Here is a 27997-nt window from a genome sequence, read left to right as displayed (position 1 = left end):
CCTGCTCTTAGGGAGGAGGAGGAGGAGGGCGGAGGGCAAGGTGGAGCCTGCTGCAGGCCCACTGCAGCCCCTGGAGCCCTGTTGGAGTGCTCCAGGGGCTGCACCGGGCCTCCTAGATGGGCGCTGCCATTTTGTTTTTCAAAATGGCGGGCAGAGCGGCGCGAAAATGGGGGGAATCGGCGGAAATCGGCGGCAGGACTGCGCAGGGGCCGGCAGGAAGGCCTTGGCAGGCCGGATCCGGCCCGCGGGCCGCAGGTTGCCAACTCCTGATTTAGGTTTTTGGAAAGAAGTTATACAGCACCAGTTCCCAAAGTTTGGTCCTCCAGATATTTTGGATTTCAGCTCCCAGAGTTATTTACTGTTGGTCAAGCTAGATGGGGCTTCTGGGCACTGAAGTCCAGAACACCTGGATAACCAGAGTTTGGGAACCACTGTTGTACAGAAAGACTCACAATCATTATGAGAAACATAACAGCAGAAGAACACAATTTCTTCTGTTTTTTCAGCATCTATGTTACCTGCTCTTACGTTACATATAATAATAATAAATTTTATTTATATTTCCCGCCTCTCAATTGAGGCCGGATTACAGCAATAAAAATATTCCAACAATAAAAACATATCAAATACATACAATAAAACAATAGCATTCTAATCAGTATCATTCAATTAATTAAATCTTCATATAAAAACATGTAATACTAATGCAGGTGGAATATTTTATAACAGATTTGGTGGATAGACTCGCCGAATGAGATCCGTCTTGAATGCTTTCTTGAAGGCATCTAAGGTGGTAATAAGGTGGATCTCTTCCAGCAAGCCATTCCATAACTTGGCTATGGCAGAAAATGCTCTGTGGGAAGTTGTTGTTAGCCTAGTCCAGGGGGAGGCAACCTGCGGCCCGTGGGCCGGATGCGGCCCGGCGAGGCCTTGGGACCGGCCTCAGCCCAGTCCTGCCGCCGATTGCCGCCGGGGCCTTTGGCCTCTCGCGCGCAGGGGCAAGGGGGGCAATTGTCTATAGACGCCTCAGAAACATGCATTTATATTAATATTTTTTAAAAAATCAGCAAATATTTTTGAGTGTCCTCCACTTTTTTAAAAAAAGTATCCACCATTTGAAAATGTCCTACATTTGTCCCGGTTTATTTATTTATTTAAATTTTTAAAAATGATTTATTTATTTATTTATTTATTGACTTCGGCCCCCCAGTTGTCTGAGGGACAGCAACCCGGCCCCCGGCTCAAAATGATTGCCTATCCCTGACCTAAATGGTGAGCCGGTGGATTCAGGCCCTAATTCATTTCTGGTACTATAAACATGCTTTTTGATATAATACTTTTAAGTCTATATATTTTGTAGAATTATACCTTTTCATTTCCAGACAGAGAAATTTGCCATCCAGTCCTGGACGGGATCACACTTCCCCTAAAGGACAATGTTTGCGGTTTGGGAGTACTCCTGGATCCATCCTTAGTTATCATCCCAGGTGGATGCGATGGCCAGGAGTGCTTGATACCAACTTCGGCTGATACGCCAACTGCGTCCCTGTCTGGACCGAAAGGACCTCGAAGCAGTAGTACATGCATTGGTAATCTCTCGCTTAGATTTCTGTAACGCGCTCTACATGGAGCTACCTTTGTACCAAGTTCAGAAGCTTCAGCTAGTTCAAAACGCTGCAGCCAGGTGGGTCACGGGAACACCTAGATCGGACCACATTACACTGGTATTAAAATCCTTACACTGGCTGCCAATTAGCTTCCGAGCCCAATACAAAGTGTTGGTCATCACCTTTAAAGCCCTACATGGCTTGGGCCCAAGTTACTTGGCCTCTCCCTACATAATCCGCCCCGCACCCTCAGAACAACTGGAAAGCTCCTACTTGAACACCCCAGAGCGAGATTAATAGCCACTCAACAAAGAGCGTTTACTGCTACGGCTCCTACGTATTGGAATAACCTCCCAGAAGAGATTCGCCTCATTCCCACCCTGGGCACCTTCAAGAAGGCGCTGAAAACCTATCTCTTCCAGCAAGCATACCCTCCTGACCCTCTTTAGAGAAAATCACCCCAAATATATATCTACCTCAAGACGTTCTCTTTTTTAAATTGTATTGTGATTTGCGTGTTTTTAAGGGATGTGTTATTATATGAGCTGATTTTATCTAATTGTAATTGTGATGTATTGTGAATTGATACTGGCTGTAATCCCGCCTTGATCCGTAGGGAGAGGCGGGAAAATATAAATAAATTTTTTATTATTATTTATTATTATATTACCAACTGGCTGACTGGCTTCAGGGTTCTAGTTCTTACATACCCGGAGTTTGACCTGTCCCTCATAGGCTGCTTGCCAAATGGAAGAGTAGCTGTCACTGGCTGGAGATAAAAATAACAGTTCTCATGCATCATTTTCTGGTTTTGACCTCCTTAGACTAGCAAAACCATCACTGTGTGCTCTATGTCAGAACTACTCTTAATGGTCATCTGTGAACCATGAGCCAGTCCCTGGTGAGTTTCCAGGAAAGAAATAAGCAATTGCAGTCAATGGGCACAAATATACTGCCGGACCCTGGCACATTATGAGAAACATCCCACTGGTCTCCTATATCAGATAATTTAAGAAGTGCAACTGTATACCAGAGAACAGTAATAAAAGGTCAGCTAACTCCTAAGGGATATTGAATTCTGACTGTAAAGAAAGAGAAAAAAATAAGGACTCTCTTACTAACAAACAAAACTAACAATATGCAAACAGAAGCTGATTACAAATACTGTAAAATCTATTGTATCTTATATTCTAGCTTGCACACTCAAGATATAAACACTCAATGTTCAGACTATCAGAGTCAAACCAGATGTTTCGTGTGAGATAATGGAGTTTTATTGTTCTCTTTTAAAAATAATTTTCTACTTGTTGAGAAAAATTCTCACACGTGGTGGTATAAAGATATAAGACAGGGTAGATACTGTGATATAGTAGTTTCAGGGTTGGACTATGACTCTGGAAACCAGAGTTTAATTGCCTGCTAGCCTATGAAACCCTCTGGGTGACCTTGGGCTAATCATACTCTCTCAGCCTCAGGGGAAGGCAATGGCAAACCTCCTCCAAACAAACCTTGCCAAGAAAACCCCATGATAGGTTTACCTTAGGGTCGCCATAAGTCAGAAAGGACTTGAGGGTACACAATAACAACAAAAGACACTGCTTGCAGCTTTAAGTGCGCCCCAACAACTAGACAGAGAGGTAACTCTGGCTTTCTGGCTTCTCTTCAGCTACTTTCTTAATTTATCTGATCTACCCTGTATCCTAAAGACTTTAGTACTGTAACAAAAGCTTTTTAGAAGAGGAAATCAGAAACCATTTTGAAATGTTATGTACATTTTAAGATGACAGGGGTGGTCAAAATATGGCTCATTGACCACATGCTGCCCATGGAGTCCATTTTTGCAGCTCCTCAAGCTCCTTGCCAGTTTCTCCAAGTTTAAAAAACTGATACATCTAGGGGCATTTTATTTTATTTGCCTGAAATGTGTTAATAGAATCCCACACAGAAAGCCTACCCCCACACCTTTTTCCTTCTCCAAATGGAAACAGGAAATGTTGTGATATTACTATTTTGGGAAGGACTCAGATGAAGACATTTGTATTTGGAATCATTTTTGAGGGGTGGCCTTAGGGGAGGGGGTTGGAGAACAAGGAAATTAGCCCCTGACCCCAATGCAGTTGTCGGAGGTTGAGGTTTGGGTCCAAACACAATGCAGAAATAATCCCGTTTGAGACTGCTTTAACTGCCCTGGCTCAGTGCTAAGGAATCCTGGGAATTGTAGTTTATTGTGGCACCAGAGCTTTCTGACAGAGAAGGCTAAATGCCTCACAAAGCTATAATTCCTCGAATTTCCTAGCATTGAGCAGGGACGTAGCCAAGATTTTGGAAAGGGGGGGGGTCCAGACTAAGTGCCACCATTATAATGGGGCTTGGGTGTGGCAGTGCAGCAGCACACACCATTCATTTTATCTAACAGAAGGGGGGGTCCAGACCCCAAGAACCCCCCTCCTGGCTACATCCCTGCATTGAGCCAAGGCAGTTAAAGCACTCTCAAACTGGTTTATTTCTGCACTGTGTTTGGATCTAAACCTATCTGCTCCAAATTAGAACAGAACCACTGAAATTAAGGGGACTAACTAAAGCAACTAACTTAAGTTCTGTTGCTTTCAACAGATGTATTCCATGGAGGTATTTGGCTTTATTTCTATTTTTTTGCTTATTTCTCCATAAAAAATAGTTCTTAAAGTTGATATTCACACATACATAACCATTTCAAATAGTGTTATCATCAATACAATACTGTAATAAAAGCAACAAATTAAACACTTTTCTGCCTAGATCGGGTAGGCAACCTGCGGCCCACGGGCCGGATGCGGCCCAGCAAGGCCTTGGGACCGGCCCCAGCCTGGTCCTGCTGCCGATTGCCACCGGGGCCTTTGAGGGGCAATTGTCTATAGAAGCCTCAGAAACATGCATTTATATTAACATTTTTTAAAAAATCAGCAATTTTTTTCATGTGTCCTCCATTTTTTTAAAAAAATGTCTTCCATTTGAAAATTTTGTCCTACATTTGTCCTGGTTTATTTATATATTCAATGTTTTTTTAAAATTATTTAATTATTTATTTTTTGGCTTCGGACCCCCAGTTGCCTGAGGAACAGCAACCCGGCCCCCGACTCAAAAAGGTTGCCTACCCCTGGCCTAGATGAACAAAACATATATGAACTTCCAAACATTTCAAAAAAGACAAACATTTCTAAGGAACTATAAACCAACACTTATTTTAACAGACCTCCTGCTGATGCAAATCTATACTTGTGATGTGTGTCCAGAGGAACAAGCAGAGAAATCTTTATAAAGTGTCATAGGTAATCTTGCAAGTCTCTATTTAAAAACCTGATGCATTATCTTAAAGCTAGTGTACAAGCACAAAAGGAGTAGTATGGGATCCCACATCATGACTCATTAGAAAACACACAAATGCTGGTTAAGGTAGAAGAAATTGTAAAGAGAAGACCACCACATGCCAGATGGATAAACTCAATTAAGGAGGTCATGGGTCTGAATTTGCAGGATCTAAGCAGAACAGTGGAGGATAGGGCATCTTGGAGATGGCTCATCCTCCACATCGCCATGAGTCAACTCATGGAAGCCAGTTAACAGCAACAAACAACATGGAATCAGACCCAGAATTCATTTAAACCAGTACCCTGTTTCTAGCTACAGCAAGCTGTCGCCCCTGAATTTCTTCTTCTGTTATTGAATTCTCTCCTTCTGTTGTAACACTCTGTTAACCTTCAGACCTCTGAGAGTGCCCCTATCCCCAGAACGATGAAGGGGCATAAAGCAGAAAAGAACAGATGGAAAGCCAAACTTGTGTCAGTTAGATGAGGCCAACTATGATCTACATGGTGGGTGTCAACTGCCAGGAATCTGTTAGACTGCAACTTCAGTCTTAGAGCGCTATCCCATCACATCTCCACCCTCCAAATTTTTCAAAACTTGTTTTTAAAAAAATTATTAACATTTCACTGTTCACCCATGCAGGGAGCACTTTCACCATGTTTTGGTATTCAGCCCCCACTCCCCATTTTTGAGAACCCAAACCCTCCCAGCACTACTTCCCAAATTTGATTTTAAAAGTCAGTAGTATTTTCAGGCAATTTTTCTACCTCAAAACCATGCCGTGTCATTCCAATCCACATGAAAATACACAGGCTTACTCTCTCCAACTCCCGGGACACCCCCTGGGCTGGATTTCAGCTGAAAAATGACAACCAGAAGTAACTTCATGTGTGCCTGGATGCACCAATGTGGTGTACAAAAGGTGAAGGGGCCCTCACCTCCCTCCTGTGCTGTTGCCAATCTCCGGGCTACAATAATGCTAAATAGCAAACTAAAAGGTGCTAATTCAAAAAGAGTATGTCTTAGGTTTTGGTAGAACAAGATGTGAAGATAGCCCACATCTATATACAGCAGTTTATCAAAAAGTAGTCAGGAGCAAGGTTCTTTCTTCCCATGATTCCCAACAATAATATAGTTCAGACCCTGTACATCAACCAAAGGTACCAGGGCCATCCAAAGGGTACCAGAATAAGTTTTCCCATGCCACATACAATGTTGCGCAAGCAAATTTTAATATCAAAAAATAGTGAAACGGAAACAATAAAGGAGTACAACTGAGCTAAATGGCTCTCGTTCAGCACATAGTACTACTTTAACTGCTTACAAGTCAAGCTTCTCCTTTAACTGGAGACATAGTGGAACATAGCACTCTAGAACCAAGTTTAAGACCTATGAAGTAAAGAGAAATTGATTCTTTCCAGTTTAAAGGTATGTCAGCTCCTGGAAAAAAACCGGAATGTCTCCTGTTGGGAGCAATCAGGATAAAACTGTTGCACATTTTATCTATGACAATATTCAATTCAGGTTCATAGGAATCGACACTTTTAAAAGCATGGCTGTGGTTTGACCTCAATTGCCAAAAATGGGAGTCAGACTCTTGCTGTCTGAAATTAGGAGGAAGAAAAAAAAAACAAGTACCGAATCATTAATGTGCCCAAATTCTTGCTTTCGCAAACATTTTAATCTTCCTAAGTAGATTCTGTTCCATGGATCAAACAGTTCATGAAGCCAAAACAGTTTCATGAGTGCTGCACTACTTCTGCCTTGGTACCTATGAAATGAAAGATGAAAACATCCGGAAAACCTAAAGAAAAGCTAAAATATTCCAGAGTCATTATAAAATTACGTCTGTTATCCCTGCCAACCAAGTCACATATAAACAGTTAAAGCAATAGCAAGTAATTTCTATACCTTATCAGTGTGAACTAGACCTCCCTTAGCGAGTTTACAATGTGTGTAAGCCAATTGCCCCCAACAAGTTGGGTATTCATTTTACCAACCTACGAAAGGAATGGAAGGGTGTGAGAGGACCTTGGAGCCCTCTTTAGGATCAAATTACAACATTGTGGTGATCACTACAGCCTCCATCACTACAACCTCAGTCATCCCACTTTTAGCTGCTAAATGAAGTGTGGGCATTCCTCCAGTTACCACCTTCAATAGTGACAGAGGGAATCCTCATACTCTGCAAGTGTTGAATCAAGCAAGCACTTGAGTGAGGAGGACTTAACTCCTTTGGCAGGGAGTGACAGAGCCTGCAAGCTGCCCTTTCTTATCTTCCTTCTGTGCACAGCACTGACTACGCAGGGAGAGACAGAAAAACATTGCTTGTCAACTACAGAAAAAGACATAAAGCCCTTAATCTGTGCTTTATTGCATGTCTGGGTTTTTGTCTTTTCAATCCACCTGGTAGGTACATTGCTTCCCCAGACAGGGAAAATCAATCTTTTTGGCAATTGGATGAGGGAAATAAGTGTCAGATGCAGGGAAAAACAGATCATTCTCTTCTCTGCTTTGTGAACTGATTCTATCTGTTTATATTGCCAATGAATTCTGCAAGTAGCCCTCTTTCTTCAGTTCTGGTGTTGTGAAGTTTTTAATATCTCCCAGCTGATTCAGATAATCTAAGTCTATTAAAATACTCAGGAAGGAAGCCAACTGCTTTCTGAATGACCATGTGCACATTGTGCAACAGTGAAACTGTAGAGAAAACACAAACCTATTAACAGAAAAGTCACTGCCAGCTCAAACTAAATGGCATTCTGGTCAGATTGCCAGGGCTTTTAAAACCCATGTTAAAAAAAGGATATTTGCTTGCAACAATGGCGGGTTAAGACCGCCTCTTTGAAGCGGGCTGCACCCGCCCCTTTCCCCGTGGATCGAGGCCTGAGCTGCTCGAACGGCGCCGCTGAGGCGCCGATCCGCCGCTTTTCAGGCTGCGGGGAAGAAGCAAGCAAAACGCCGCCTCCCCGCAGCCTGAAAAAGGGGTGTCCTGGGGCTTCAACCCCAAGGAACACCCGCGGCACGGGGAGAAGGAGAAAGGGGCCGCTTGGCCCCTTCTCCTTGCTTCGCTGGGCGCAGCCGTCTGAAGGCTGCGCCCAGCGAAGCAAAGCGGCGCCGCGGAACCAGGAAGGAGCTCTGAAACAGAGCTCCTTCCTGGTCTGCGGAAAGGGCCCCTTGGGCCCTGCCACGGATTGAGGACGTCACGTCCGCGCCGCCCCCATCTAGAGGCGGCGGCCGTATGGAAGGCGCCTGCCGTTTTTAGTGCGTGAGAGCACGCACTAGGGTTAAGGGCGGTGCGAAGAAGCACCGCCCTTCTTGTAACCCTAGGCGTGCTCGTCACTCACTAAAGTGCGGTTTGTAACGGCCATAGGCCACAAGTGACATTATTTCAGCCTTACGTGCAAATGCCAAAAGATTCCAGTAGTAGTTCCACCTTTCACAAATGTCATATTGTCTAAATTCTATTCTCTAAAATAGATTCAAGACCTCCACCGATATAATTCAACGAAATGACAGATGTCACTGACCAGCATGAAATTAACTTGAAGTGGCTTGAAAGAAATAGCATGCAGCTGTAAAGGCAGCTGTTACTGTATTTAGAAGCTTCCCAAGATAACCAAATTTAGAGGGGAGGAGAGTACTTGTGCACCAGAATAAATAAAGAAACCAAGATAAACAGAGCTTAAAGTTTCATTCATTATTTGGTGAAAACTCCAGCTTGATGAGTGGGGTCTCCATCTATGAGACGTATTCAAGATGCTTTCCATAAATTGCAACATGTAAGTGGTTTAAGCCTTATTGGGGTGCAATGCAATGTAGGAATCATGTTTGACACACTTTAAATGCTGTGCTCCCATTCATATAGAATCGGGGATATGTAGTTTTGCAAGGGATTTAGCCTTCTCTGCCAAACAGTGCGTGCCTAAACAAAACTACAAATCCCAGGATTCTACAGGATGGGGCCAGGACGTTAGTGTGGTGTCAAACGCTATTTTACAGAGAAGATGACATCCTGAATTTTCTTTCTTATTGCACCTCCAAATCTGCAGCCAATGGGAATAAAAAACCTTTTTCTCTCCACTCTTGTGCATCCCTCAGCAAAACCTCAGCAAAAAACCAGCTTCAAAGGTTTCCCCATTCCTCCACAGCAGTTTTTGATGTAGTGGGGGCTGTGGTAGAAAGGGGAGAATGGCCCCCTCCTGACTGCACTGAGGAGGAATCAGTCCGCCGAGTGTCTTTCAACCACAATTAGATTTAGACCATATTCTACCAAATAAGTAGCAAACTTGACAAAAAAGGGGTCATCTTTGCCTACTGGGTCCAGTTAATCGCTCCTGGGTATGACATACCCGAACTACATAACTCAGAAAAAGACCTATTAATTGGCAATCCTTACATATGATTCCCGTTACTTGACTGATTCAGGAAACTTTTTTTTTACTTTAACTGAAGAGGTAACTGACCAGGAAAATTTATAGAAGGAAATATTCAGAAGATAAGGCCAACTGGAATTGTAAATACAGAGCTTCAAAGTAACATGTCATCTGTAATAGTTTAGATCACTTGTCAACCCGCAGTGCTATGAGCTTCACAGGGTTTTTTTTTTTGACCAGAACAGTCAGTCAGATGTGGTTTTGCCATTGTTTTCTCTGAATAACCTATGACAAACCGATTGTCCTTGGTGATCTCTCTTCCAATACTAATCACATCTGCATAGTTTCTGAGATCAGTCGGATCTGGTGCTCAGGGATTTAGCTTTCACATTTAGGCACTATTACTTAAAAATTTCAAAAACATAACTGTCACTATTAAAATGAGTAAGATGTTACCTTTTGAAAAAGTGTTATTTTTAATTGTGTTAATTTTAAAAAAAAGAGAATGTCCAAGCTCTGCTAAAATGCCCAACACATTGTAGTTCTTGTAGACAGATGCTTGAACTACATTCCTACTGATGACCTAACTTCCACTGCCATATTAACGTACTGTTAGTACCATGATGTTACTTCCAGGCTATGTGGAGATGCTCCATTCCAATACACATACAGTAGCGCAGTAGCAGACATAGACATTAAAGATGAATTCAAGTGATGTTGCTGTACACACTACTGAAAAATGACATCCTCATGTAGGACTATTTCAGGTCTACCTATTTGATACACCGTGTGTAGATTCAGAAGTAGCTCATGCTTGAAGAGTTCATGCTTATATTGGAATATATCTTTTGAAGGATCATGCTTCACTCAGCATCAATTTTATTCATTCTTTTGCTGTACAGGGTCTTATTTGAGCCAGTTCTCAGACTACAACATCTAATGGCCTAAAGCCCATTTTGAATGCTGGACCTTCTGCTACAAGTAGGAAAAACTACTTTTTTGAAACACGCTGTGTACAAGGTTAAGCTAACTATGGTGAAGACAATTCTCTTATTGGATAAAGTATACAATTGAACGAAACAATAGCCTTTCAATGACAGGACCACATATTCTAGTCAATGAGTAAGGAAATTCTTTTATATACAGTGATTAATTCTCGCTTATGCAGAATTCTGAAATCTGAAAATTAAAATCAAAACTGTCCACATGAGTGGCTGAGATAGTGACACCTTTTCTTTTCAAAATGGTACACAAACTTGTTTCATACAGGAAAAATTATTAAAAATACTATGTATATATTACCTCACACTATATTATAGGTGGAATTCGAAACATAAAATGATTTTCATTTTAGACTTGGGCCCCGTCTCTAAGATATTCATTATTGTCTATGCAGTATTCCAAAATTTAAAAAATTTGAAATCCAAATGTGTCTGGTCCCAAGCATTCGGATAAGCAGACTCAACATGTACTACATAAATATTTCTCTTTTACTGTCTTGACAGGGGTAGGACACCTTTTTGAGCCGGGGGCCAGGTTGCTGTCCCTCACACAACTGGTGGGGGCCGAAGCCAAAAATAAATAATTAAATTAAATGGACAACATTTCAAATGTAGGACACATTTTTTAAAAATAGGGAGGACATGCGAAAAAAATTTGTTATTTTAAAAAAATGTTAATATAATGCATGTTTCTTAGGCATGATCAAAATGGAGGACATTTGGGCCTCAGAGCTGGCTGATATCAATATCAATCATCATCAATCATCCATCATCACCACCACACCACCACCACACCACCACCATCATCATCAACTATCATTGTTAAAGCAGACCTTTCAGCATTAAAGCACCGAAAATACACAGAAATGCACTTTGGAAAGTCACACTGTCTCACCTTCAGAAAGAGTGAGTGCATGTCTCAGAAAACTGACTGATATATCATCATCATATCACTACCATCACCCACCACTATCATTTTAAAACGAAGCAGACCTGTAAAAGGAAGGGAAAATCCAATCTACTGGGAACTGTCATTATCAATCTCCTCCTCCTCCTGCTCCTTACTTCCTCCTCCTTCCTCCTTCCTCCTCCTCCTCTTCCTCCTCCTATCTTCCTTCCTCCCTCCTCTCCTCTTCCCCTGCCCCCTTCCTGACAGACGGGAAGGCGGGAAGGAGGAGGAGGGACCCCCGCCCCCTTCCTGCCCTGCCCCGGCTGTCAGGCAGCCATGGGAAGGGCAGGAAGGCGGAGGAGGACCCCCACCCCTTCCTGCCCTGCCCAAGGAGGAGCTCCTCCTCTTGAGGCTGGCTGGCACAAGGGGGCAGGCTGGAGCTCCAACAGCCCGCCCCCTGCCAGCAGCCATTGGCCAGCCAGCCCCAGGAGGAGAAACTCCTCCTAATTAGCCCTGTGTGTGGCCCTGCAGGCGTTGCGCAGGGCTACAGGAAGCTGCCCGTGGGCGGCGGCGGCGGGCAGAACACTGTCTGCAGCCCGCACCTCCTCGGCGCCGCCGCCGTTGGTACTGCGGCAATCGGTGGCAGGACCAGACTGGGGCCGGTCCTGCCGCCTCGGCGGGCCGGGGGTTGCCGACCCCTGGTCTTGAGCACATAAGGGAAATATTTTTGGTTTATTTAGTTCAGCCATTTTATCAGACAACTGTATCCATTTGTGGCAACACCTACTTCAGACTCCAGAGGATGACTAAATGTCATTGCCATGTATACCCAAAAATGTTTAGGTAAGCAAAAAGAATGCTGGACAGTCTTTCCTGACAAATACACAAGTTCAGCTGTTCATGCTATTGTCAAAAGAAAAGAAAAAAAAATCTTCAAAGCACATCAAAGCCTCACCACAATACAAGGTAAGTAATTTAAGTAAGAATAGCTTATGGCCAAATTCCAAGAAGGTATAGTGCTTCTACAACAGGGTGACAGCTTGTGGACCTCTATGTTTTGTTGGACTTCAACTCCAAACAGAACTATCAGGATGACCAATAGGGAGGGATGATGTAACTTGAAATCCAAAAATCTGGAGGGACACATGTTGCCCAACATTGTTCTGAGAGATGAAAGCATAATGAAGGTCACAGGATGCCAGATGGTTTTATGGTATTTTTACATCTGAGGACCATACGGTTGAACATAATAGAATTTCCATTTTCTTTATTGGCAACACACAAATGTCTCCCTAAATGTAGAGTCCAAAATTCCAGAGGAGAGAGCTTGCATATGCACTGCAAAGGACTATCAATCAGTAAATCAGATGCAGTACATGCAGCAACATTTCATGGATTTCAACCAACATGAGCATCAGTGAATAACCAAAATCAGGCACCAAGGAGACATTAAGTTTCTAACTTGGAGTGTGAGAAGAATATGCCTAAGGAGAGAAGGCTAAAAAAGGGGGGGAGGGGGAGGGTGATCTTCCCTTAACTTTTCATTTTTAGATGCTTTGGATCTTAGGTTTAAGTACTAAAAATATCCATCTAAAAAGAGCTTAGTTGAGATTACCCTCAGATTCCAGGTGAGACAGTGAAGGTTAAACATCCTGTAACTCACAAACTGAATAGTGTAAGACTAGATTTAATTGCCTTTTTGAAACTCGTGATAGTGAGTGGGTGCGGAAGGAGGATCCCAGAGGCATTCAGCTTATATCCTGCTGTAAACCATCCTGTGCAATAGCAGTATTATTAGTACGCATATAATGGCACAGTTAAAATAACTGTACTGTTTGTGTACTTTAACAAGACAGGATGTGTATTGATTATAAAATACTTGAGCCAATACTACTACATTTACTTTGGCAAAAAAAAAAAATCACTTGTCTTTCCATCTTATCAGAAATAAACTGAACCAAGAACATATACCTTTCTTTCAGTTTAAAAAATTAATAATTAGTAAAAAATGATTGAAAAGTTTTATAAAAAGAAATAAAATTTTTATATTGTGACAAGCATGAAGAAGGGAAGGACAACTCACAGTGTGTATGTTGTGGATATTTATGCAGGAATAAAAACATTGCAAGTATTTAGAGAACATGGAAACAGTCCGGCATGCCAAAGAGGGCTTCCAAGGCATGTTTCTCAGGCAGTAGCCTCCCATGCTACATGGCAGACTGCTTGTGAAGTTGGAGGAGATTTTCAAAAGCAGCTTGTGATAAGGCATGGTGTGCACTGTTCCAACGATGGGCAGGAGATAACATGGAAGTGATTTCTCCTGGGTAATATCAGACTATTAAAATAATAATAACTTACTTTATTTTCTACTTTGACATCCCAAACCACTTCTCCTCTGACTCCCTCCAAGTTTCCAATTCCTTTAAACAACACTGACCCATTATGAGCACAACTCCAGCCACAGTATCCAGTCTCTCTCCTTCCTCTTCATTTCTAGAAACTGATAACATACTGGCAAGAGAAGCCCCTGAAACACTTGAGAAAAGTAATTCTGCCAAGAGAGCACTTGAGGTTTCCAAATTTTCAACCTGGGTCTTGGTCTAGTGAAATTCACTAAAAAAACCAAGCAATTCATTAGTTATATGCATCTGAAGGCATTACATATGGATCTTTTAAGAGCAGATATGAGAAGAAAGAACATCATGTAAAGAAAAAGGTGCTTTTAAAAAAGTCATAGAGCCACATACAATACATGTCGTATACATCTGTTTGCAAATACAGCTAATTCCTGGGTTAATATTTTCCAGTCCTAATAGAAGAGGGTCAACAGTTATGTCTAACAAATAAATTTGTGCTAACTATCACATTCACAAAATTACAAGTGTATTTTTAGTCTAAGCGTACTGTGTAAATTACGGTAATCACATGTAGGGGACATACAACTATCCATCAGCACTGAACCCACAACACAGACAAGGAGCAAATTGTTGTAATTTTATAACCAACAAATTATATAGCCAAGAAATTATTCCAGTTCAAATTTATAGGTATATGAATTATTACTTGTTTACAATGCAGTAGTTAAAATTTTGAATTTTGAGTTGAAAGTCCTTATTTAAATCTTAGCTTAGCCTATAACAACAACAACAACAAAAGCAACAGGTGAAATCTGGGAGGGATATGAAAGTACTGTTATGTGAGTTGATGCCCAACAATAACATTTAGGAATGGTATGACTCTTTAAAATGTTCTAAATGTTTCATGTATATCATCTACATTATAATTCATGTAATTCTTACAACCCTGAGATCTAAATTTGTACTGTTATTGCTTATACTGTAGGCCAGGGAGAGCAAAGTGCAACTTATAGGTCACATGTGACCCCCAAACCCTTTTTTGCCGCTTCAGACAACCCCACCATTAAAATAAAAAAAGTAATGTTTCAGTGTCTTTTGCCTGTAAACCACATGGAAATTCCTCAAAACATGCAAAAATACCCCCAACTCCACAGACAACTCCACTGATTTCCTAAGCTTATGTCAGAGTATTTCTTGAAATGGCAACAGGATACAATATGATGTCACATTCTGTTGCTATTTTGTAAAGGACTCCAACCATGATAGAGATGTTTGGATTCCCAGTGGCACAGTTGTTCATGGCTGCTGTAGATAGCAAATAGAGGCCACAATCTGCATAAAGCCACCTCAGGAATTCATGGCAGAAACAGGATACAAAGCAGGAACATTCTGATTTGTATTCAGTCTCTTTATGTTGAAATCTTGCACCCATTTGGGCTATACTCAATGACATTATGGTAATTCCTAAGGACACACGAACTAAATTTCACAATTGCCAACAGTTCTTCTTCACATTTCCTTTCCATCCCAATAATGTAGGGATCAAAAAAATAAAAAAAATAAGGGTGGCCTAATTCCCAGAGAAACTGAAAAGATTATTGATATAACGTAAGGCAACTGCTTTGCATACAGAAGGATGGTAACATAACAATACTAGTGTTTAATTTCTACTACTATGTACTATTTTAAAGCAAAGAGCTTTCATTTGTGTTCTACAAGTTAGGGATCTGTTGCATTATTCAGTAACCTCTAGTTATTTCAACTGGCAAAACAATTTACCCTCAAGCTCTTGCTTTTGTGGCAAGTGAAGCAGTTCACACACAAACCTTTCCCTGAACTTAAGGAGAATGATTTGGCTTCTTTGAAGCTGAGAAAGCCAATGATCTGCACATGTAGCTGAAGCAGCACTTGCTGCAGTGGAATAATCCTTTTCCTCATAGCAGTCAACACAGTATTTCCACTTGACTGTGAACCCAGCTGCTGTGTTGAGCCAGGTGGAGCGGGAGGGCAAATATGTAGACACCCCTGTGCACAGAATATACAATTTCTGAACACTGTTTATACTGTAAGCTCTGTTCCTGTTCTGAAACAACCTTCAGTTCCTAACACTAATGTCCTTCTTCTAGTTGATTTGTTTCCTGTACTTTAGAGAATTCCCACTTAAGCCCTAATTAAATGTCATTTAATGTTTCATGTGCTGAGGTACCATCCCAGGCAATGTAATTACACCAGGATAAAAATCAAATAAAACCACTTGATTTGTTCTGGAGGTATTTTCTCCTCTGCTGTCTGAAACAAACACTAATAAAGTACAGCACAAACAGCTGGGAATAATTTTTGACCAAAACCATACAACCCCTACCAGTACCCCATATTCATAGGCTCAAGAAAATATAAATAACAAGCCAGCAGAACCACAACATACCAGTGGCATCACGCAACAATAAATGTTATACTGGATAAAGGCACATAGCATATAAAACAGAAACAGTTACTTCAGTACAATATACAGTATACTTCTGATCCCATGCATGTCAGCTCCATTACGTTCATTGACACATACTCCCAAATATATGTGGACAGAACTGCAGCTTTAGACTTAAATCATTTAAAAAAAAACAGATAAAGGGACAGAACAGCATTTTAAAAATAAAAGGATTAAGTTAATAGTCTCAAAAACCACTAAGCCACAGACAAAAATACACTTCAGCACAATTCAACTGTTGGTTATAAATACTGTATGTCACAAAGAAATAAAATGTTACAAAGTTCTGTATCTGCCTTTGAAATGTTTATTCAAGCATGCTCTAGCAAAGGATACATTTAGGAAATCCCTTTTAATAACAAACATACTAGTAAAAACTTATTTTTAACTTTATGAAACTCAAGAAGTTTTCATATAAAGTTCCAGTGAAATGCCTATCACAACAATAGCGATGGAAGACTTGCAGTTCGTGCAGAATGACATGATTACAAATGGACGTGTTTACAAATTAATACACATAATAAACATACAACTAATTCTATACAAAACAGTTTGGGGAGGATTCAATTTTCAGAGGGGAAGTTGAAGTGCACCACTATAACTTTTCCCTTTCTCCAGCTATGAAGATTTGGATTTAGTGTTTAAGGTACAAATAATGTCTGGACCCTATGAAGAAGAAGAAAAAAACCAACAAGAGAGGAAGGAGATGTTACAGGGAGAAAATTAACAACAGCCATTTGCCCCAAAATGAAAGATTTATATGCTGCAATGAAACATCAGAATACAGTAAACCCTCCATATCCACAGATTCTTTATCCACGAATCCAACCATCCATAGCTTGAAAATATTAGAAATATATATATAAATTCCAAAAAGCAAACCATGATTTTGCCATTTTATATAAGGGACACCTTTTTACTAAGCCACTGTATATAATGGGACTTGAGTATCCATGGATTCTGGTAATCATGGGTGGTCCTAGAATCAAACCCCAGCGGATACCAAGGACCCACTGTATAGGGGAAAGTAATAGGCAAAGGACATGCCAGTAGCTTCTCCAGTATAAGGTGCCCTTCTCCCAAATATGCTTTCCCTTTAGACACACAACATGCACTTTTGATCTGTTTGAGAAAGAAAACAGTGGACTTTGCATACATTCCTAAGAAGGCAGAAGAGTGCACAACTACAGTTGGCATGCCAGTTAACTAACTAGTCACATGCCCTCAAATGACTGCCTGTTATATCAAATATGGTCAAACATTCAATGAAGATAAGAATGTCCCTGTGGAAATGATAGCCAGCCTCTTTGTATTTCATTAGGACAGGAGTGAAGGTGGCTTGCCCTGCAGCAGGCACCTAGTGAAATAGCAGCACAGCAAAGCTTTCTCTTTACCTCCCTGTAGCTGCAGACTTTTCCAAACAGGAATACTGTACAAGGAGAGGCATTAGAGGCAAAAGTCACTGTCAAGGACTGATTGTGAATTGATAGCTCACTAGTTCCTCTGGCCGGCAAACAAGAGTTATCTCCTCCACATTAAATAGATGCTGACAAAGCCTGGAAAAATTGGTCTGCTGCCTAGTTAGAAGACAGGCTTTAAAAAAGAGAGACTAAAACTTTTTAAAAGCTGCTGCCATTTTACTTTATTTATCTTCATTTTAAAAAAATATGTCAACCAAAGGTTTACCTTGGGGGAAAAAAGCCAAGAGAAGGACTGTGGATTTTTCTCTTACAACCTTACCTAATGTTGTTCAAAATTCTGATAATTCATTGTATTTATTTTAATTCTGAATTTAATTTTTATATTACTAGATTTAAGAATGATCATTAAAATAATTTGCTGGATTAAAATCTGAACAATAAAATGTTGTTCTAACAGAGTTAATTCTATAATGATTTACTAGGCTATTTGAAATTATTTGCATTATTTGCTGAACAAATGATTAATCCTACACAGCAAACAAGTATTCTAGTATGAACAAACACAGCAGAACAAAACAATGGAGAGAGCCATCTTAACAATGAAGAATGGTAAGGTAAGTTGCGTTGGCCAATTGATCCTAAAACTTTTATCCTCTGTCTGTCTGTCTGTCTGTCTGTCTGTCTGTCTGTCTCTCTCTCTCTCTCTCTCACACACACACACACACAGAAAGGAACTCTTGTCCCAGAGCAAGTGGTAACATTCTGATTTTCATTTCAGATTCAAAAAATATCCAAGCACAATACTGTCAAACAACTGGCATTTATCATATGGCAAATTACAGTATATGCCAACAGTGCTGTGGTTCTAGATCAATGGTTCTCTGGTTATTTTTGTTTTCCAAATCCCAGAGTCCCACAATCTTCGGCCATACTAGCGGGAACTTATGGGAGTTGAAGTCCAGAACATCTGAAGGACCCAAGATTGGGAACCACTGGCATATCAGAGGGAAACCAAGTCTATGACAAGAACCTCTGGGATAGGCTGCATATGCAGTCCTGGGACAGACAATGAAGCAGGAAAGTCAGAAAGTGACCATAAGGCCTAAATCATGTTGAGCCATGGTGAAGAAAACAGTTTGCTTACAGATAGAAAATTTAAATTCCTAGTAGGTTTCAAATTAAACATGCACAAAATATGCTGAGCCATATTCCAAAACATCTTGACAAGACAGAGCCAGTGTGATGGAGTGGCTTTGGCGCTGGAGACCTAGGCTGCATCCACACTGCAGAAATAATCCAGTTTCACACCACTTTAACTGCCATGGCTCAATGCACTGGAATTCTGAGAACTATAGTTTGTTCTGACAAAGAATGCTAAATGCCTCACAACACTACAATTTTCAGAATTCCAGAGCATGGAGCATGGAGACAGTGTGATGGTCCTATAGTAATCACAAATTTTTGTGCCTCCTTTTTATGTATGGAAATGTATGTTGATAGCTTCCAATCTGTTTCACTGTGTCACATTTTTTGCAGAGCTAATACAGAACTAGAACTGAAAGACAGGCGTTTTATGAAATTGTCACTTGAAGGGTTGTAAACACTGCCTTGAAGTTTCAGTCATCTGCCATTTACTTTCTTTTGTATGGTTGGAAATTGTAGCATTCTTAACATACAGAAACTGTGTTGGATACCATCTATTTTACAAACGGGGAGCCGATAGCTATTCAAAACAAATATCTCACTTCATGTGAGAAAGTGTCTTCTGTCTCTTGATGTTTGAGTATTGTAGCATACCTTGATGCTGCACTCACAAATAATCCCACGGACATAGGAGATTTTTATCTCCAGGAACATTTACATGTTAAATGTCCCTTATTTGGAAATTTGATATGCTCTAAAATCCAAAACTTTTTTTCATTGGTGGCTAAGATAGTGATATCTTTGCTTTCTGGTGGTTAAATGTATAGAAATTTTGTTTCATGCACAACATTATTTAAAATTTTGTATACAATTACATTCAGGCTATGTTTATAAGGTGTATATAAACATAAGTTAATTTAATGTTTACACTTGGGGCACATTTCCAAGATATCTCATTGTTTATAAGCAGTATATTCCAAAAACTGAAAAAATCTGAAATCTGAACACTTCTAGTCATATGTTTTTCAAATATTCAACCTGTATTTATTATTAAAATATTCATACCTTTCCCCTATATCACAAAGTTCCTAACACATTGGAATTTTCACTGCGGTCAGAAAATATCCCAGATTTAGTCACAGCATAATGTGGCCCTTCAGTCACATAAAAATTAGAGGACATCCTCCTCTCAGTCATCTTGCATAAAGGAAGTAGTAATACTATACCACTCTCAAATAACAAGTAACATAAAAAGTACTGATGCATCTTAAAAAAACAAACCAAAAGGTCTTACAGAGTAAGAAATTCACCTTCAAAATAAATATTTTGAGCTCTGAATTCAAGCCAGCTACTATAGTGTATAGTCCTAAATAGATTTCTCTTCTTGAAAAGTTTACATGTGTCAGAACATACAAGGAGCTCTCAGTGTCATCAATAAAACCTACTTAAAGTAATTTGGTTGTGAGCCATGACTGAATATTAGTCTTTCTTCAGAATGACCAATCCTTCCCCGCCAAAAAGGAAAAACTAAAGTAAAATAAAATAAAAATGGGAACATTAGTTTCTTTCTTCTTTTTTTGACATCACTGCAACTATTAAACAAATTATCCATGTTTCATATTGAGTCACAGGGATGCAAACAATACCTTAATAGCAGGAAGGTGCACAATGCATTTCTATTCATGTTTTTTTTCTTGCCTACTCAGAAGAACTGTTTTTATTATAAATTATCAAAGAAAAGACAAAGAGACTACATTTAGCTCTGAGCATCTAGAAGCGTTTCATTTAGTGCTGAAACCGTCACAGAAAATATTTTCTCCTGGCATAATCTGAAATCAAATGCCCTGATTGCTCAGGCACTCTCTTGTCAAAAGCTACTGCTAGAACTAAGAGGGGAAATCCTCTGAAAGGGATGTCAAACCATTTCAAAGCCTTGGTACTAATGTCACAGCATACTACCACCAAATAGTTACAGAGCTGCGAGTCAAATCTATCCTATAAGTACAGTATAGAAGAGTAACTACACAAACTAGCACTTGATTAGAATCCCAGATTAAAAGTTCCTACCTTTACAGACAGCGCCCTCAAATTCTGAGCAAGAAAAGAGGATCAGGAGCAATACTGAATAGTCAGTCTAGAGGCTTTTCCAAAAAGAGGAAGAATATAAAGTTCTGATTGCAATTCACTTTTAACTCAAAGGGAAGATCGCTGCTAACTGAATCATCACATTGCTTATGGCAGCTTTGTCTCAGAATACTCCTGTTCACGTGTGATGACCTAGCATGACCCTGCTTAACTTGCAAGATCATCATAACATAGCTATTATAGCTACAGGCTACACGTTTAAGCACATATTAACACATCTTCTGTATACTGAAACATGCCAAGCTCAGACTCTAATATCCATGTAGAACTCCCAAAAGTTTTAGTTGCAATTTTTATTCCACTTTTTATTAGAACTTGCATCAAGTGTGGATTTCTAAGCTATGTCCACTTTTGATATGATCTTTACTTCTTTAAAGAAGTCATATCACAGAGAAGTTAAAAGTATATACCCTTTACCTTATAAATTCTTACACTTGGTTCTCACTAAAGGTCATCAGCTTAAAAAGAGAAGTTTATTAGCCTTTCCAAAAGCACGTGCAACAACTGATAAGGTTTCTAACTGAAGAAAAATAACAATATGCAGGGTGAACTGAGGTCTAAGCGCTCTTCAAAATCCACTACAAAGCCTTATGATGTAGCCTTACTTCACTAACTTTACTTCCAAATATTGTGATGAAACTTTTTTTTTCCAAAAAGAAAACTAAAAGAAACATGCACCTATGTAGCTTCAGTTCACAAGCCAATAAAGATATATACAAAAATTGAGGCCAGGGAGGCTGCTTTGGCTGTTATTATCCTGACTTGTGTATTCTGGGTGCTTGACTTCAACTTCTAAGTAATATAAGTTGAGATTGTATATGTACACAAACACAAGTCATATTTGTTCACTTGACTTCTATTTCGTATTTTCACAAACTATTATTCTGAAATTAAAAACAAAAACCTAACATGAGCCAGGTACCATAGATTCAAAGGGTACAAAATCATAGTAGCAGGGTGTTTTGATCATGCTATTTATTACAAATTCTTTATTTCCAGCAGCCTGCTATCCAACATTATTAGCAGATAGTGTGAGAGATTATGGCTCAGTCCAGAAATCATGACCTCAGCTTTTTTTTTTTAATCAGTCTGTTAAATCATGACTCAGTATCAGCCACATATCAAATCTTGTAAATCTCTTACAATTTCATTTATTGGTTAATAAACCCAGATTAAATATATAAAATGCTGGAAGTCTTCAATTTTGACATGCATGTGGAAGCAAGAAGGAAAGCACAGCCACAGAGCTCATTAAACTGAGACTACTGTGCTTGAACCAGCTCTATATGGTCTTTATTAAGAAGTATGAAATGTAACTGTGAACTCAACTTTCAGACATTAGACTTGCTAAGCTCCTGGAAATCTTTTTTCTGCCATATGAAAAGAGGGCTGCTTTATCTGTTAAACCTTCCTACAAAATAGTAAAATATGAAATCTGGGACTTCTTCATAAATACAGGAGTTAATTTTTTTTAAAAAAATCAGAATTTTAGGTAATCTCTTAAACACCCTGAAAATCTAATCTTCCTGACACCAAATATTAAAGCAGCAGCTTCCATTTAATTCTAAAAACCCAGGATTAAATAACTGAGGCTGCATTCACACTGCATAAATAATCTAGTTTGAGATCACTTTAACTGCCATGGCTCAATGCTATGGATTTCTGGCATTGTAGTTTGTTGTGGCACCAGAAAAGGCTAAATATGTCACAAAACCACAAATCCCAGAATTCCATAGCATTGAGTAGATGCAGCCCAAGACAGTCACCTAGCATGTTTTGCTATTAATGTTTAGTGTAGCATCTTCTCATTGATATACATTACAGTCCTGAATAGAACTGTGCACAAATACATCATTTGCAGTTGTGTGAATGCTTTTTAAACATCAAATTGCAGATTTGAGTGGACCCAGTCAGTATAAAACAGACAGTAATTCAGGCAACCCCTCCCATCCCAAGAATAAGATAAAAGTTCAGATGGGGGGCAGAGTTTTCCAGTCAAGCTAAAAATTTCAAATCCCAATCTTGAAAAAAAAATGTTCCAGCTATTTAATATTTTAAAAGAGACACTGCAAGCGTTTCATATAGTGTGATGTGTATTTAGCCATCTGTAATCAGATATCAATAACAAAAACCTCAGGCCAAGAGTCCAAAAGACAACTAAAAATTATAGGAATGGAAATTTTGTCTTCAATTTAAACAAAATACTAACTGGGTTAAGAATTTTAGAAAACACCCAGCCTGATAAAATAAACATCTTTACACATATGGAATAAAATAATTACCTTGTATATATTCATCTATAAGGCCAAAAAATTATGTCCAAAAATTGACCCCAAAATCCCAGGTCGACTTATTTATGGGTCAGTATGGTAATGTGATAGCAGCTCTTTCCATTTTCTGAGCCAAGCAGAAAGAGTCCTGGGTGACTGATTGCTGTTCAACAAACAAACAGAGTCCATCTCCCGCCCACTAGTTATGACTTTCTGGGGAGTGAAGGAAACCAAAGCTGAAATGCTGAAGCAAAAAGCCTCAGTTAGAGTGCCGCTTGCTATGTGCACACATACACACACTGAAAGAGCCTCCAAGTTTTGCCTTCAACGTATCCATGGATCATGTCAAAATCCATAATTTTGGCCCCCAAACCTGCCCTCGACTTATACAGGAGGTCGACTTATAGTCGAGTATATACAATATCCCTTATATTTATTAAAAAATAAATATTTATATTTATCATAGACAGAAATATAGACAGACAGATATCATTCAGACATAGCTAAAAGCATTTCCAGTATGGAGGCCTTGAGTAAGGCACCTAAATTTACCAAAAGAAAATCACCTGTTTCTAAATACATCTTCAGAGTAGTAGCCATTGTTAACCTCACACCGAAAAACCAACAACAGAGTTTGGGGTCCTATTAAGGACTGACTGGTTTTATTTAACATAAGCTTTTGTTAATTGCAGACCACTTATTTTTAGCATATTTGAAGAAGTGGGCTGCAGTCTGCTGTCTATGAATATTCATGTCAAATAAAACTACCGTAGTTAGTTTTTTGCTGTTTCTGTGTTGTTTTAAGTATAAATGACCAAAATACTAACTCAGAAAGTGTTTTTCCAAATAAACTGCAGTTAATTGAATAAACTCAGGCTTTATTATGTTATTCATTACAGATCACTAGGTTGTTGTCACCCAATAGTGAAAAAGATATTATGATCCCACTACATAATTGTTATTGTTTAAACAGAAAGCACGGGATTACTCCTATCAGCCACCATTTAAACAAAAAATATACATATTTTTATGCCAACACAATTTGGTTAAAACCAATCCTTTGATGTAATAAAAAGAGATTTCCTTAGTGGAGCAAATTCCTCAAGTATAAATAACTATGATCACTATTAATTAAATCCTCTACAATTCAGTTTATATCTGGTACCTTAACATAATCCAGACTTATCAAAAGGAACATAAAACCTGAGTTAGTAGTTAAAGGAAATAATACAAAGGACAAGTTAAACATAGGAGCATTAGCTACTATAATTGTTTTCAGTATCTCATCTCCAGGATGTCTTTAACCATCTTCTAATATAAGATGCATTTTATGCTTTTTACAAGACAAGCTCTACTCACCCCACCCCAAAATTCTTTCTCCTATTAAATAAAATAATCTTAAAGCCAAAAAGGAAATAGCAATTGTTAATACTCTATCCAGGCTGGGTTTCCTAAGAAGAGATCTCAGAGCCAAATTAGATATGACACTGGAAGGGGAGGAAGTGGACTTGGGCCAAGACATGGTTTAACCCTTACCTTCATATAATTTTCATCTATTTGATCTGCAGAGAAAAATACAAGCATTTATAAGGTACTTGTATTCTCTCATGCTGGGCATAATATAATTTGGGGGGACAGGGAAAAGGGGGAGTTACATCTCCTCTTTCTACTGATACAACTCCACCAGTTGAATCCATTTCCAAACCCTGTGACTGCTATTACCCTTTTAATGAATAGAGAGATTCAAGTACAAAACACACTGCAGAAATAATCCAATTTGAGACTGCTTTAACTGCCCTGGCTCAATGATCGGGAATTCTGGGAACTATAGTTTTGTGAGACATTTATCCGTCTGTTGGAGAAATCCGGTACCACAATAAACTACAATTCCCAGGATTCCCTAGCACTGAACCAGGGCAGTTAAACTAGATTGTTTATACAGTGTGTTTTGGATCTCAGTCATGAGTCCCCACTGCCATAGTTAATTGCCCCATGACTCTGACACTAAGACACTGGGTTGTATCCCATGTTTTTTTTTTTGGACAGAGTTCATTCAGTGCCTCTCCATTTCACTGTACCCTGCACCCCTGAATATCACCTAAACATCACTCCTGAATGTCATATTTGAGAAAGGCTGTGGAATGAGACTACAGTTGGAGAATGAGGTTGGTGAAAATCACCCTCTTCTTTGTGTGAATGAAGATCAACCTAGAATGCAAACCAACATTAGCTGCTGTGCTAGAAACTGTATTGGCTGCTGTACAACCATGAATGTGGTGTGCAAGGGACAATGTGGAATAATGAATGGATGCAGAAGAAAGCAAACAACCAGTTTTGCCTAATGGGTGCTGAGTATGCAAAGGGATCCTGTATCATCTTTTGAGACTAACTGAAAGAAAGGAGTTGGTAGCATGAGCTTTCATAGACTTGAAGGATGCTGGATTACCATGGCCTCCTCTTGTCTGTGAAATAGTATTAATGAAATAGTCTTGCCTGACACACGATACTGCTCTAAGTGTTGTGGCACAAGTCTCTGTCTGAATCAAAACACAGCTAAAATGCAAGAAGAATCAGTCCTCTAAGCAATTATTGTTAACTTTTTAAAAATCTATTTTCTCTGTTTCAAGATGGCAATTTTCAAAGAAGATTTGAGCCTTCCAAAGACCTCTTACACTGCTTTCCAATACACATTTCAATACATTTTGTGTAAATAGATGTGATCATTATAATTGCTTTATGGAATGCAATAACTTACATTCTGAAGCTTTTATAACATCTCTTCTACAGGAAGCACAGCACTCTTGTATTCACTCTAGGGTCAATTAATTTCCTTATATTTTAATCTATTTTCAGACTGCCTTTAGCAAACTTGATTAATATATTTGTGTACTGCATGTCTTAAAATGTCCTGGAAGCTGTTAAATGTATAAATTACAATAGTTTCCCCTATAAATTATTAAAACTAGAAACTTGAGAGCTTTGGACTGAAATGTGGGACACCAACAGCATCCTTAAGACTCAGTTATATCTCCTGAAATATAATTAAAAATGTTTCTAGGATACTTTTTAATGCTTATTCAAAATATTTAATTAATAGAACAGTTATAACAAATCCATTTTATTAATTCTAAATTAATTGCATGGTATATTAACTTGGACAGCCAATTCATGAAGGCAGTTCTGACAGATTACTTATCGCTTCACAAAAGTTCTGCTTCATTCCTCTAGTTCTTAACAGCTTTATGAGCATCCTGCTGGTGGCTCCCCTGTACAGGAAGGCAATGTTTAACCTATTCCAGAGGGAGTAGCCCTAGTCTGAAAAATTTGGTTCACAACTCTGAGGTGCTCCATGATTTATGGATCCATGATCCATCTTCCTCATTAGATGCCCAGATGCCTTCTCTGGCATGAAGCTTTCTACTGTTTGAGGGTGGTAAACCAGCTGTGGCCACAGTAATGTATATGTTAGTAACCTCCCGGACTATTGTAATGTCTTGTAGATGCAGTTGTATAGTATGAATAACAAACATAGAATGTGCATCATTCCACTAAAAAAAAAAAGTCTGAATGACTCCTGGGATACACACCAGTGGTGGAGCTACTCAATACTATCCAATTTAGTCCTTGTGTTAGTTTCATTATTTTTAATAAAATCTAAATAGCGCTAAAGAGAATGAAGAAAGTTTCAGGAGAGTGCCTTTTTTTAAAAAACAATGCATACTGTAAGTTCGGACTCTCATGTGTTCTGGCATGGAGTATTAATCATGTATGTGGCAATAGCCCTACTTCTGGAATATACAACAAAAATGTACCTCAGCTTGTCCTAATTCACAGGATTGGGACTGTCACGTTCTCTCTGAATTTGTTTTGTTTTGGTTTTATCTAATGTCATCTTATTTATTCATCAACTGCATTTTAATGAAAGTCCACCTCAGAGAAATCCTTCTTAAAAAGCAGTACAGCTCCTCCTCCCCCCCCCCCCCCCCCGCCCCATATCCACTGGTTTTGCATCCACAGATTTAACCAACTACTTCTCAATATAAATTTTTGAAAAAAATCCAAAAAGCAAACCTTTTTTTACTATATCATTGTATATAATGGGACTTAAGTACCCTTGGATTTTGGTATCCTTGGAGAGTGTGGGTTGGACTGGAACCAAACCCCAGCAGATACTGAGATTACACTGTATATAAATGTTATTTAAAATATATGAAGTCTGAATTGCATAACAGAACATTTCAATGCAATCAAGAGCTTCCATTTGGTCCAAACCTAGATTCAGATCAAACAGAGAATAATGCCTTGAAGGACATGTGATTTTAAGTCTATTCTGTTCTTCTTCACCTTCATCAACCCAAAATAGCCCTTTCTTAAAAACTGGAAGTGACTGTATGAAAACCCGGTTTTTGGGGAAATGTGTGGGTTGCCTGGCCCTGGTGTCTGGAAAATGGGTCAGGTATGAGCCATGGATTCTCCATGGCTGCCTATCCAAAGCTTAAACAGTACATGACCACCTAATCATATGGTAGAAAATATATATCTGAAGTGGATGAGATTCAGAACACGACATCTTGGAGGCTTAATTGGGCAAAAGAAACATAAGGTTTCACAAACAGTCTTCTTGATCAGATGCATGGAGTGAAGTTCCTAAGGACAGACATTTATGCCCATGAACGAGCAGGTGTGTGTGTGAATATTAATAGAAATGCAAAACCTGTGGGTAACTTGAGTGTATGTGTCTCTGTGTGTAAAGTAAACGTCAAGTTCCCATAAAGAAGTGGTAGTGGAACACACAGTGCTTTCAGTGATCTGTCACTGTTTACAGCTCTGTTCCTCTCAGTAAGTTCCTCTAAAAAGCATAAACCTAAGGAGGAACATTCCAAATCATCTCATCACAGGTCTATACAAAAATTTCACACTGTTCTTCTTCCCAGACATTGTGCTGTTTCTTCTTCTAA

General features: G+C 39.3%; 1 protein-coding gene across 15 annotated transcripts in view; it reads right to left on the bottom strand.

The window, feature by feature from the left end:
• The window catches only part of IQSEC1 (IQ motif and Sec7 domain ArfGEF 1), a 463906-nt gene that overhangs the window by 79170 nt on the left and 356739 nt on the right, over positions 1-27997 (bottom strand). The window contains exon 1 of one of the 15 annotated variants that reach the window (XM_042449784.1): positions 1369-1390. The exons of the other annotated variants lie outside the window; for them this stretch is intronic. Coding sequence (XP_042305718.1) covers positions 1369-1376 — 8 coding nt within the window. The 5' untranslated portion in view covers positions 1377-1390. Of the gene's footprint in view, positions 1-1368; positions 1391-27997 lie in introns of those variants that run through there. 15 annotated transcript variants of the gene reach the window in all.

This window comes from Sceloporus undulatus, chromosome 2 (assembly GCF_019175285.1).
Source record: "Sceloporus undulatus isolate JIND9_A2432 ecotype Alabama chromosome 2, SceUnd_v1.1, whole genome shotgun sequence".
In the NCBI taxonomy this organism is placed as follows: Eukaryota; Metazoa; Chordata; class Lepidosauria; order Squamata; family Phrynosomatidae; genus Sceloporus; species Sceloporus undulatus.
This window is presented reverse-complemented; position numbering and strand designations above follow the sequence as displayed.